At 41.2% G+C, this 13994-nt stretch overlaps 1 protein-coding gene across 3 annotated transcripts in view; it reads right to left on the reverse strand.

Moving 5' to 3' along the window:
* Positions 1-5914: 5914 nt before the first annotated feature.
* Positions 5915-13994, reverse strand: part of LOC109304086 (desmocollin-1-like) — a 44185-nt gene continuing 36105 nt past the window's right edge. Inside the window, exons 14-17 of one of the 3 annotated variants that reach the window (XM_019526595.1) lie at positions 13064-13185; positions 7584-7668; positions 7453-7541; positions 5915-6459 (exon numbers count right to left, since the gene is read on the reverse strand). In XM_019526595.1, the coding sequence (XP_019382140.1) occupies positions 6262-6459; positions 7453-7541; positions 7584-7668; positions 13064-13185 (494 nt within the window). In that variant the 3' untranslated portion in view covers positions 5915-6261. Of the gene's footprint in view, positions 6460-6546; positions 6593-7452; positions 7669-13063; positions 13186-13994 lie in introns of all 3 variants that reach the window. The other 2 variants (XM_019526603.1, XM_019526587.1) reach the window with 2 other exon arrangements.

The following is a 13994-nucleotide window of genomic DNA, read 5'->3' on the forward strand; positions in this document are numbered from 1 at the left end:
GACTGGAGGAACCCAGCCCCACTGAACTGAGTCCTGCAAGATAGCTCCATTGGGGGTGAGGGCTTGCAGAAGGGAGACATACAGCTCTGTATAGAAATGCAAGTAACACAAGCAGCACATTAATAGAATTACCAAGACCCTAGCCCTAATAAATGAGCACACCCCAAAGTAGCAGGCAAATCTGGTAACAATGTTGAGCCTCCATGGCTACCTGGCTGACCCCCCTGCCCCTCTCATTATTTTCCCTGATGTAGCAGTGGGGCAGGGGGGGACGGAAAGAATTTAAGACAACCCTCTTATAATTAGATTTTGTACCTGGAAAATTCATAACAAATTTATAACTTTTCAATATATAGAATCTAATTTGGGGGAAGGAGGTTGTCTTAAATTCAGGGTCAAGTAACTTATGGTCAAGTAGATACAGTACTGTGTCAGAGTACATTTGCCAACTATTAGCATGCACATCTTCTGTAGATAGCTCCTTTTCCAGGAAGTAGTAGAAATGATAACACATCTCAGTCACCACTACTTAGAAATTGTTGGTTCATTATGAGTAGTATCGTAGGCTGCTGTTGATGGGAGACACCATATAGTCTGTGAAGCATGAGAAGTACTTTCTTTGGCTGGCTTTAAATCATCTCTTAATTAACCCTAATGCCAACTTCAATTAAAGTCTGCCTAGTGGAGTTGGCATACTGTGATCATACATTAAAATTACAGGCAGGCCTTGGATTTACAGCACAATTGGTTCCTGAAAATGATGTCTTAAGTTGAAACGTTGTAACTCGGAACCGATTTTTCCAATAGGAAACAATGTTATAAATGGGGGATTGGTTCCTGAACCAAGGCCCAATACCCTGTTTTCACTAAAATAACACAGAATTTTGTACTCAATCAATTCTAGATGAGTAATATAGCTACATTAATGTATTTATATTGTAAATAGCAATCATATTGATTTGGAAGGACTTCTTTGAGGTGACTTGGCTGGACTTTTTCAAGGGTTCTTGGATGGATTCTTCTCTGAAGTCTTGCCTGCTTTCTTAAAGAAAGTGCCCAAGGAAGTTTGGACAGATGTTCTCCAGGGAGATGGGTGACACCGAGACTTGTTCCCTGGCATGGTGTCACATCAGATCAAGTGTTGTAAAGTTGAAACTGATGTCAAAAAGTTGAAACAGGGTGTCAATTTATAAATGTTGCAAGTGAGAAACGTTGTAACTTGAAATGTTTTAAGTCAACGACAGCCTATATTCCAGGTCAGGGCTGTATACTAGTAGAAAATCACTTTCCCCGAGTATCTAAACAGGGGAAGTTGAGGCTAGCAGGAGTGGGACCCTGCTGCACAGTGTTCCCAACGCGAAGGCCAATTAATATAGTTTATGCCTCAGACGGCCTGGTGGAATACTGTACCATGTGCCTATAAGTAGGAATCACAAAGTGATATGTGCTCATCTAATTTTTTTTAGTTGGATTTAGGACCATCATTTGGGGTTAGATATCTGAATAGCTTGGGAGGTCTGGGCTCATATATTCTCCCTGTTGCACACAAACTGGCAATATAGTGCTGATATTAAGAGTTTGTGCTTGCTTATGTCTAAGTTCTAGCAAACACTGCTACCCAGCATTCTTTCTAGCATCTGGATTTTATGATCCAAAAGCACCCCCCTCCCACTCACTGCTACAGTGCTTGAATGCTTAAGACATTTATCTTGCGGCAGTTTCCAAGGGATCATAGTTTAGCCATACAATCTTCTATAACTTTAGGGCATGAAGAGTTTTAACCAATTTCTGATGCATCTTATCTGCAGGAAGGGACAGTGGTATTTGTCACATCTGAGAGGATGGGCTGTAGGAGAAATAGGGTCATCCCCTATCCATGCTGCCTTTCACTTCTGTCTGATGCCAGACAAGCTATGCAAAGTTGACATTCTACAGTTCTTGCAACTCTTTTAAACTCAATATTCTGATAAAATTAGTGTCCAACCTCCTCTTTTTAGGATAAGTTCAGCTATTTGGACAGATGTCTTAACATTGGCATTATACTAATTCTTTCAAATACGATAGCTAGTAACAAAATCTGTCAGTGATCTCAGGTGTGTAGAGTAATATGTTCCACTTGTACACTTGTTGTTTTTTTTTTTAAGTGCATAAAGCATACTATACTATACCTTGAGCACACATAAGCAACTGTTTAGTTTCATGGCACAGTGGAACATACTATGCCAATGGTTGTCAATTAGAACTTTCCACTGGCTTCAGTGAAGGGTTCTATTTTTATAAAGTAATGACTTGTTTGACACCTCTTCGTTAAGTAGTAGCATAGCATGCATGTGGTTTCGAAAATATAAATGGTTTTAAATGTAGTAGTCCCCATAGATAAGGTCATCTTCATGGCCAGCTTGCATCAGGACATGTTTTAATTATCCATGCATCTTATTCTAGTATACAAGAAGTGAACTGTTTTTGCAGTAGGTCTCTCTTATTTTGCAAAAATCCACTTTATTATTTACTGTTATACAAAATACAATAAAAACATGATGTTAAACAAGGTAATATTTTAACAACTGGACAGCTTTTGAAACTGCTCAGCTGAAAAGAACAAATCTATTTCAAGTTTATCCAAGACCAATAATAATCAATAAGAACACATTTTGAAACACTTTTTTGTTTGCTTTATACAAATTTCTCAAATTCTCAGAATTAGCAAATATATTATAAATATTTTCTCTCATGTTGGCTGTGCAGAAAAAGGTCATAAGGTTTACAGATTAATTTTGAGATGCACATGGCCCCAAAATTAGGCTTAGAAGAGCCAATCTTCACAAAAACTAAAAGAGTAGAAATAGAAACATGTTTTACTGTTATTTGAAATGTCAATGTAAAGTGGTTTGTTTGGAATGAATTATTATCCTGCAGTTTTTGAAGTTTAAGCACCAATTTCCAAGTATACGAAGCATGGGCAAATTTGACTTATTTTAAAGTGTTGCTCTGGTGTTTATTTTGTTTTTACTAGTGAAACCATATAGTTCCAGAGGGGTTTTGGTGCATCTGTAGTAATTATAAAGAGTATATATAAAATATCCAGGACATTTATGAGCCACAGGATTTTTTTAAAATTTATTACTAAAAATAAGAACCCAAGGGAAAAAAAGTGCGTTATCTTAAAGTACCCACTGCTAAAATTGAACATACTTCGTAAGAACAAAAAGGAAGCTAGTTAGAACCTTAGGGCCAGATCTTTGGTGTAAAAATCAGCATACTCCATTTGAGTCAATGGAACTATCCCAGTTTACAAGGTTCAGCGTCTAATCTCTAGTGTACAAAGACTCAAGGATGCAAATGACAAGGAATGGTTGTTCGCAGTGTTGCTTAAATTTACCATTACAAAATTAGTTCATAATATCTTGATCTTGCTTTTCTTGTTGGCAGTAGACACTACTCAGGGTAAATTCACTTCCCCAGTCTAAAAGACTGTACAAATTACTTAATATACATTTAGCATTTGTATTTATGAAGGCTATTTATTGCAACTAAACCTTATCATGAATATTCTCATGTCTACTAATAGTATGAGAAAAAGAAAAAGCTACTTTGATAAGCAGCTTTCTAGCTAACTCTTTAGACAATAAATGTTTTTCACTGACTTGTATCTTTGTATTGAAATCACTGGGTAAAGACAAACAATATATTTATATACTGGTGGAACAGATAGAGGGTCACAGCTCTACATTTGTGTATGCCACTTCACTCCATGGTAAAATTAGCCCTCAAAGTCATGAGTGACTATATACTAAAAGAATGTTGATGTACAGATTACATATATTTGTATCTTGTGAATTTTATCCTATTCCCAGCTGTGTAGTCTATTGAAATGGCTTTCTGTGTCAACAGGTGGTGAACTGTTGTAATAGTATCTTCTGTAATTGGCAAAGGAGGTGCTGGTCCATCTGCTCCAGATACTGTTGTAACTTACTCTACTAAACTGGTAAAAGTTACACTGATGTTTAGTGTTTGGTACCTGCAGTCATTGTTATTCTCAAATCAGTGATGGTTCTTCACGTGGGTTCAGAGCAAAGTGACACTTTATTATCATCGAGAGCTTGTTTTAAAGAATTTATGAATAGTACATTTTTAAAAAATCCTTAAGCATGTTTACAGAGCAACACTGCTGAAAAGAAACATTAACAACTAAATTGCACAAAGTTACCTTTTTTTTTTTTTTTTTAAATATAACAGCAAAGGAAATTTTTAAAGCACAAAGGAATTCTAGAAGCACCTGAGAAAAGAAATAACACTGAATATCCTGGGTAAGTAATAAAAACTTACTGAATTCAGGATTTGGTGGTATATATCTTACTGTGACCTAGTGGTTGTTACTGTAACTTAATATGCTGTGTATAATTAATGTCTGTCCCAACCAGGTAGCTGGTCCAGTAAAAGATATTGCCCACAAGAATTCCTGCCTATAATTAAGTTTTAATAAGTTAATATTAATTACACCAGAGCAAATACTTTTATATTTATATATAATTTTGATTAGGAGCCCATCTACACATGTTCTTTTGTGTATACAGCAAACAACTCCATATTAGCTCCTAAAATAGGATACTTCCTACTCATAGTAATTACAGGCATCAACCTTTGATATTTTCCCATAAAAAAACCATCAGTGTTATCTCCAAGAAACTTATAACATATTTTGGTGAATTTGAATCTGAGAAAAAAAACACAAAAACTTAGGGCACTGATAGACTGCGGGAGGAAGGGAGGACCTGCTTTCCTGGAAGAAATGGTACGTTACTTTGACTCGGTTCCACAGCATCTGAACAGATCAGAAGCTTCAATGAGGCATTTCAGCATTTTCATCTAAAGCTGCATCAATTGCCTATTAGATAAAAGTGCCATAAAAGCCGCACTGAAGACACTGCGTGAACAGAGTCCAACTAATGCAATGCCTCTTCTGAGCGTGTGCTGGGGTGCACAGAGTTCAAAGTAAAACTCTTGGTTTTGGGGGATTTTTTTTACATCTGTAAGCAGCCTTAATAATTAAGCAAAATGACTGATTAAAAATAACCTTATGAGATCCATTTTCTTTCCAATTACATACATTCTATGATATGCTGAAGCTAGCAAACAACTAATGTAAAAATTTAATCTAAAATAAGCAAGAGATTGTCCATAGGTTTTTGCAGTCCAGTAGTTATCTTGTGAAAGCATATGAGGCAATCTCTTGTATTCTGAACTCTTGATCTACAAGCTTACTACTTCTTAAAAAAAAAAAAAAAGTACAGCAAAAGCTCTGTCATTATCTGGCATCCCCGGGAATGGGGGATGCCAGTTAATCAAATATGCACCGTCTAGTGCGCTCCCTGGCGTCACTGTGCCAGGGGACAGGGAGGGGGGCCCCGCACAGGCTGCTTTGCCCTGGGCCATGGGCCGAAGAAATGAAGGAAAAGAACTCGGCTTGCAGTGGCAAAACTGCGTCCCTCAGATGCCAGTTAGTGGAGCTTTCCAGTTAATGAAGTGCTAGATAACACAGTTTTTGCTGTACTTACATATAATGCTTATAACCTACATTCTTCATGATAGCAAGGCTGGTAGTAGCTACTAGTCCAAAAGAATGTCAATAAAATTTTAAATATTATGTTACATATATACAATACTTTTTTTTTCCTTCTGTTTTCCAACTAACATATAACGTTTCCTCTAATAAAGTAACCTAGTATCTTCTGAAATTTTACTCCTGAAAAATTAATATTTTGGATCCCAGATTGTCCAAGTCAGACACTGGTAAAGTATTCTGATATATCCCAGATATAAACTCTGGGGATATTTTATTTGTTTGTTTTGTTTTATTTTTAATAAAAGTAAAGGGGGAAAAGTTGAATAAAATAAAGCTTTCCATCTCCAAAGCTAAATAAAAGAAATTTTTATGAATACTTAAAACTATACAGACAAACAAAGAATGGAAAATGTAATGCTAAATAGAAACCCATATTATGGTATTAAAGTAGTTATACAGAACAATATGTTTTAAAACTTTTATCTTGGATACAACAAATATAGGTCAATATCTATAAAGTATGGCAAATTATGAAGGATTTAAGTTCTTGTAAAAACCCTTAATGCCTTTTGATAAACCTCTCCCCTCAGAAAGGAAAATAAAAAGTAGAATCTGCTGCATTTAAGTTCAAAATCAACTAACATTGGCAAAGTAAAACATCCATTTATTTGCAGTTTTCAGCACTGTGATAAACGCACTTATCTCCTTACACATGTTTCTGCTAACGTCCTAAACTTGGGTTCCAGCTGATCTAAAAAGTCAAGAGCTTCCTCTTCCTGCCGATCACTGCAGCAGCCTACAGAACCAGCCAGTGATCCCCTTCCTTCATAGTTATATGGAAGGACATAGTCTTCTGAATGCTTAAGCTCTTCATCCTGTCTGCACAGATGCACTTTCTGCATAGGAAGAAACAAACCCATCTAATTAGTTTTCTTAAACTGTTATCCTAAACATATAACATAAAAATAATTTCTTTGATTTACCTTTCATTGATTAATTTTTAATCAGAGTGTGTCCTCTAATGGATTCCTACATACAAAAAATGCACATGATTGGTCTATATCATTCATACTATAAAATATAAGTAATTAACACAGAAATAATTTCTATTAATCACACATGTAATAAGAATGAAGAACCTGTTTAAATAACCTGTTAATTAAAATTCATTTGAAATAGAAGTTAAAAGCTTGATTTACACACAAGTGACAGTGTCTAATTGCCAATGACTGGCGTGTTCTTTTTAAGGCTGTATAACCATATACAAGCTATAAATAGCATTAATATCCAACTAGTAGAATAGAAGCAGTTAGATCAGAACTAAACAAAGGGACACAGGGTGCATCTACACATCGCCCTATGTTGCCGTAGCGATCACATAGGTCTACATGTAATCAGCAGGTACTTCTCCGTAGTGGCGCACTCCTCCATTTTTAGCATACCGCTACAACAAAGTAGCAGCAAAAACTAACCACGCATCACACACACACCACATTATAGGCAATTACTGCACCACGCTTTAGGATTTCCAAAAGAAAGTACTAAAGCATGACACAATAATAATGTTGCTATAGAGTGACGTGTAGATGCTCCCACACAGCCACAAAAATGTACATAAAACTGTCACAGTCTAAATGATCAACACTAGTGCTACTCAAAAGCTAAACAAAAAGAAGTCATGAAAACTCTCTCTAATTATACAAAATAACTGAAGAAAAGATGTTTTCCCCCTAAAACAATAGCATTCTGAATCACAGTGTGAGCTAACAACAGTAAAGGTAGGGGAAGCCCTCTCTAGTTTAATACATTATTCACGTTTTGAAAATATTTTTATACTAGGTATAATGTAGACAGTGGGAGCTGTGAGGAAAAAGTACCAAAATACTTACTTCACCTAGACGAGGATGCGTAAAATTGTGCCATTCTGAGTAGGAGTATTTGCCCGAATCCATATTTTGCCCTCCAAAATTGTGTTGCTCTACTCCTTGTCCAATTGTGCCCACTCCTTGTCCAATTGTGCCCACTCCTTGTCCAATTGTGCCCAGGCCAGCCACTTGCTCACAAGTATTTACTGTTGTAGTTTGTAGAGGAATTATATTTGGGTCCTAGAAGCAAAGATAATAGGGGGGCGGAAATCTACCAATGTATTTCAGGTGCACGTTTTTCAAAGATAGTTGCATCATTTCTTTTTCATTATCACCTTTTTATTTTGGGTATACCATTTCAAAAGAATAAAACAACTGCACGTAAAGTAAAAGTTTCAGTTCTGTGTTGTATATATTCCTTCACTTGATCAGCCTTTTCACTGACTTTTATGCATAAATGGAAAAAAAATAGTCAATGCCTTAAATTTATATCGTTAAGAGGAGCTCTTGCTTTGATCACTTGAGGTAAGTGAAAAATCATTTAGGTGTTCAGTGATAAGAGTGTGCCTCTGCCTAGCCATCTGGGAAGCTATCACTCAGAAGATGTTCCCAGTGTGCTGGCCTGCTTTGAACTGTCAAAGTATGTCCTCCTGGCCCCAACTGGCAAGGAGGTTGGCCACCTCCAGCTGGGTCCAAGGTGCCAGCTCTGAGCAGGCTCCTCTGCTTGGATCCTGCCACTTGCCTCCCTAGCAGGAATTCTGGTATTCCCTATTGAAAACTGCAAAATCCCTGATAAAAAAAATCCCAAAGTCACTCTGTAAAATAACCTGAAATTCATGTTCCTCCACAATTAAAACAAAAAACCACTAGAGAGACAGACAGACAGACAGGAGATCAGTTGGGCAATGTTTTGTTGATGTATCTAGTGTTAAAGTATTTGGAAGTCTACCAGTGTCTTTAGAATTCAATTTACTATGATGATAAATACCTATATGTTTTGCTGTTTGCCTTTTGGTTTTCTTACCATAGAGCAGCTAGAGCTCCCCCTGACCCCTTCACTAACTAGGATGTGGGGACAACTAATCCCTGCAGCCACAGCTCCTGCCAGCAGGTGTCATCTTCTTTGGCAGCTGGGCACACAAGGAGTGTGCTGCGGGGATGTGGGTAGGTGTAGGTGGATTGTGGGGAGACTGGAGGAGCTGCTCAGGAGATGTGGATCCCCTGCCCCAGCAGGGTGCAGCCCCCCACACAGCACATGGACTGCACCCCCCACAGGGGCTACAGCCCCCACAACAGGGGCCATATGGCCCCTGCAAGGGCTATCACCCCACCTGTAGGGCCCACATGCCCCACCCCCGCTTGCTCCCTCAGCCCCCTCAGATCGCTGCCTGCCCAGCCCCAGCCCCATCCCCATCCCCATCCCCTGCTGGTTCCTGCAGCCCCTCAATGGCTGCCCTGCCTGCCCCCTGCCTTGACTTATACCCTCAGACCCTCAATGGTTACTCCACCAGGCCCCAGCCTTCTGGCATTTAAAAACAAAAACCAAAAAAGCACTCTCCAGCAGTAGCAGCTGCCATCGGGGTCACTGGGGCCTCGTGACAGAGCCCCCCCACTGCACAGCATGAGGAAGCAGGGGGTAGTGGAGACCAGCCCCGCCTGCCTAGCACCCATGCTGCCACTGACCTCTCATGCGGAGACAGTGTAGGTTGGCAGGGCACCACACAGCTCCATGCACTGTCAAGCAGCTGGGGCCACTGCAGCTGTCACCCGGGGCCTGGCACCGCTTGACCTGAGCAGCCCTGGTTGCCTGACGGTGGCACCCTGCCAGCCCCTGCCACACCCCCTGTGATGGGGCAGCGGCAGTGCAGGTGCCAGGCAGCTGGAGCCAGTCTCTTCTGCCCTATGCTATGTGCACGGGCTCTGTCACAAGGCCCCAGTGACCCTGACGGCAGCTGCTACTGCTGGTGAGTGTGGGGCTTTTCTTTAATTGCCAAGATGCTGGGGCCAGGCGGGGTAGCCATTGGGCAGGGCTGTGGGAGTAGGTGGGGGATGGGGCCAGCGGCACCCTCCCTGGTCCTCTCCCCCCTACTCCAGCCCCCCTCCACTTACCAGCATGGTGCCCAGGCCCAGCTCCCTGCATGGGCAGGCAGTGTGCTACAGCACCAGGGCAAGGGCCAACCATAGAAATGCTCTGTTCTGCCCTGCCCTGCTTTTTTCCCCTGGAGTATTTTTTGACCCCTAGATATCCAGGGGTCTAATTTTAACCCCATGATGCAAATTTGCAGCACAAGGAATGTTTTTTTTTCTTCCCACGTATGCCTCTTGCAGCATCTCAAAGGGCTTTGAGACACTGCAGGAGGCACATGGGCAGTCATCTGGATGTGCTCTCTGGATTTATCTTATGAATCATGTTTGCACACCTAACAGTGCTAGTGTTGAGTGGCACCCTGCAGCACCCTTGAAAGGGTCTCAAAGCACTTCACTGTGCCACAGCACCCTGGTTGGAAATCAGCGCTCAGGTGAGGTAGCAACAATGGTCCTGGAAATATATGAGAATAAAAGATTTTTGTGAATGATATCCTTTATTGGACCAGCTGCATGGCTTGGATAACTTAGATTAGCTTTTGAACACAAGGTACTTTTTTTCAGGCCTGAGGAAAAAACAGGCACAGCAAAGATTAAAAACAATTTATCTTTTCCCTGTTTCACACCCCTGCACACTGTTTTTAATCCTTGCTGTGCCTGCTTTTTTTAATTGCATCACAGTATCATCTGTTAACACAGGCACGAGTGTGGCAGGTACTTCCTTCCCTATTTCTTTCTCCTGAGCTCTTCCAGCCTCATTCTCCTTTCCCTCCCCATCAAGCTATGCAGGGCTGCAGGAGCTATTCTGTGCTGAAGCAAGAAACAAAACCAGGGTTTGAATTGCAGGGCGGGGGATAGGTTGAGGCCCCTGCAGTGAGGGACAGTACCACAGAGGCAGGAGCAGGGGTAAGTTAAGTGCACACCCAGCCAGGTGAGTCTTATCTGCTGGGAGGGCACACCCCCAAATAATTTTGTCTCCCTCTGCTTCAATCTGCCCCCTGCCCTTTCCCTCCCCAGACTTACCTGCTGGGCAGAGTGGTGGCACTGCATGGTAGATCTTGGGTTGCTTTTAAATGCCAAAGGTGATCTCCTTCTTAAAAAGGTTGGAGACCACTGTTCTAGGGGAATTTATTAGGGCATCGTGATGGGCAGCCCAATTTTTTCTGCAGATGCCCCCAGGAGTCAAAGCGTAATTCGAACCTTGACCAAACCAGCACCATAGTAAACTTCTCCTACTGGTCATCTGCTGTGATTGCAGGCCTCTCCAAATGCAAACAGAAACATGTTTGAAGAGTTGGCTTAGTTAACTGCATTTTAAACTTATTATTGTTTCTTAGAGGTTTTGTGTGTGTGTTGTGTGGGATTTTTTTGTAACTGTTCAGGCTGACTGTAGGATTTCAGGATAAAAGCCTAGGAAACGAAGAACTGTTTCATCTTGAATACCATTCACATTTGCATTTATCTAACATTGATCGTTATAAAAATTCATTACCATTTTTTTTTTAGAGTTTAATTTCATTCGTTCAAAATAACGTAAGGGTTTTTTCTGTAACTGGCATGCATATTTAACCTACTGAAGATTACAATCCTAATACATTCATGTTTAAAATATTTTACCATTATTTGACAATACTTGGTCAGTCAAATACTCATCACTACTAGTATAGACACACAAGGAAGGATTCATTAAGATTAAACAAGGAAATGTAAGTCTGGCATTTCCCACCTTTCAAGTTACTTGACTTTGCAACCTAAATAATTCCTGTAATGCATATTTAACATAATTTTTTTGTTTAAGAAACTCTTTTCTAAAAAAAGTCAATTGTGTATATCAAAAGCAAATACAAGGAAGATCCTGGTCCAAGCCTGCACTAGCCTACAGCAGTGGTTCCCAACCTTTTTTTACCACCCCCGCGGAGAAGCACAGCAGTGGGAAAGAGCGTGCAGAACCAGCTGCCCCACCCCCCAGATTTAAGCCTGCACATGCCTGCTGGCAGCAGAAGCCACTCAACCAGGCAGACAGACAGGGGTCCGAGGAGGGGCTTGTGCCACTACCCAGCAGCCAGCCCTTTGCGGGCCAGTACTGGGCTGCAGCCTGGTGGTTGGGAACCTCTGGCCTAGAGTACGCTTAGTGCAGAAAGAATTTAGCTGCCAAACTCTAACTAAGTATCTACTAAACATATCAATTCACACATGCTTAACGTGACTTAACCAACTTTGAATGAATTTTCCAGGGATGGGAGAAGTCTCATCCTTTATGTCTAGGCAAACCCTTTCCCTGCCCAAAAACATATTAGTACTAAACTTCTGAACAAAACTAATTTTGTTTTACATGCGTAAGACACTATTTTCTCCTAATGTATATGGATATGACTGACCATTTTAGCTGGAATGGTTCTCTCATATACCTCGCTCTCTCTACCCTCTTCTTCCCCTCAGTCATTAAGAAGCATAAAAAATTCAACCTAAACAGTTAATTTGTGACAAAATTATAGGCAACTGAAAATAGTGTTTCTCAACCTATGGGTCACAAGAATATTTAAAAGGGTCATAAGCAAGTGCCAGAAAAACACAGGAAAGCATGGGTTTCCCCTTTCAGGCTGGCAGTATTCCAGCCCACAAGGAATTGCCTGGGACTACTGGAGGCAGCAGGTGCACATGTCTGCGCATGTGGCTGGAATTGTCATGGAAGCAGCCCCAGCAGCTGGATGCAGGTAAGTCTATGGGGAGTGAGGGTTGGAGGGCCAGGGATTAGGAACTGTCCAGGGGAGAGTGTGTGTGCGTGTGTATATATGTACGTGGGGGGGATGGGTGTGTGTGTGTTGGGGGGGGGGGGGCTTCTGGCACTGAGGGAAGGTGGCTAGGCATTGAAGCTGCACCAGAGCAGGGGAGAAGGTACCTGTCCCTCCAGTGGGGAAAGGGGGGGGGCACTTTGGGGGTTGTGGGGAGCTGCATGGCTGGGCCAGCCACACCAGGGCCAGTGCCCATACTTCCAGGGGTGGGATGATGCAGCTGAGATGCACTGCTCCAGGGACAGGTGGGGCCATGACCAGGCTGCCTGGCTCAGTACAGGAGCCCAAGGTCAGGGCAGGGCAGGTTGGGGGACAGGGAGAGTGATTCAAGCCTCCCTTCCTCCTCCCTCCAGCCCATGTCAGGGCCCGACTTGCTCTACTGCTGCCCACATGAGTCAGAGCCACCATGGGCACCACGCTCTGACTTGAGAAGGATGGAGGGAGCTGGGAGTCCCCGCTGCCAGGGCTGGGAGGTGGGGGTGAGTTGGAGTGAGAGGCACCAGCAATGCCCAGGGTACCAGGGGGCTTTGGGTGGGGAGTGAAGTGCACTGGCAAAGCCAGGAGACTGTGGGTTGGGACTGGCCATCAATGTTTACAAAATGGGTCCTGGTACAAAAAAGGCTGAGAACCACTGGCCTAAAGGATGCCCAAACTTTTACACTGGGAATGAGTGGCACCACAGCTCATAAATACTGAAACTGAAAACTGTTTTCAAATTAACAGATTTCTGCATTTAAGTACATAAAAAGAAAACTCACCATCACTACGTCTCCAGGTGCTTCTGTGTTTGATATAATTAAGTTGTGATTAGCAGGGTCATCGGTCACTACTCTGCCTACTGCTGCAGTTCCCCAACAGCCACAAAGCGTTATCAGTATTACTGAAGAAAGGAAATAGATGTTTAAAAATCTGTTCAAACAATATACTGGATTTTGTGTTTTCTTCTAAGAGGAATAGAGGTACTGTACAGTGTACTAATATTTTATGTTGGTTTATTTTTACATTTGAAGAGGTAAAAGGTTAAGTGCGACTAGCATGAGCCATTTATTTCATACTTGTTAACAACACTCCTTTTTCAAAAAGCATATATTTTAAAATGAATGCAAGTTATCAGTGCATTATGTGAATAAACTACTACTTCTGTAAAATAACTTGATTTTTCCACTTGTTAAAAGCAGCCATTTGGGGTTGTGAGGGAATGAAGGGTGCATGAGCTTGAAAGCTTGCAGAAAAAAATTTGTTTTGCAATTTCTCAGTTGGTCTAATAAAAGGTATCATTTTGGAACCAAAAGTTCTAGATTTTTGCACTTCTTATATGCAGGGCATGATTTCATTTCATTTCAGAAACAGCTTTAGTGGCACTGATGATGATGATGAGCAGAGGTCAGATCCATTTTCATGTTGCTAGACATCATCACAACAGTCATACCACCTCATGAAAGTGTTGGGGAATCAACGGAATACATTTAAACCCCACCATGCAGAAGACTGACCTCTTCCAGATATTGCTTTTTGGAATGAACAACCACAGGACCTAATAGCCACTAAAAACCACACCTTCTTACTTCAAGTGCAAGGCATGCCTCTTTGACTTCCTCTTTACTAATACAAACATATAACCCAGTTTACAGAAATCATATATGATATATGTTAATGCACTTGTAGAAGATACACAATTTTTTTTTTATA

Source organism: Gavialis gangeticus, unplaced genomic scaffold, assembly GCF_001723915.1.
Source record: "Gavialis gangeticus isolate Ggan-Ray unplaced genomic scaffold, GavGan_comp1, whole genome shotgun sequence".
Lineage (NCBI taxonomy): Eukaryota > Metazoa > Chordata > Crocodylia > Gavialidae > Gavialis > Gavialis gangeticus.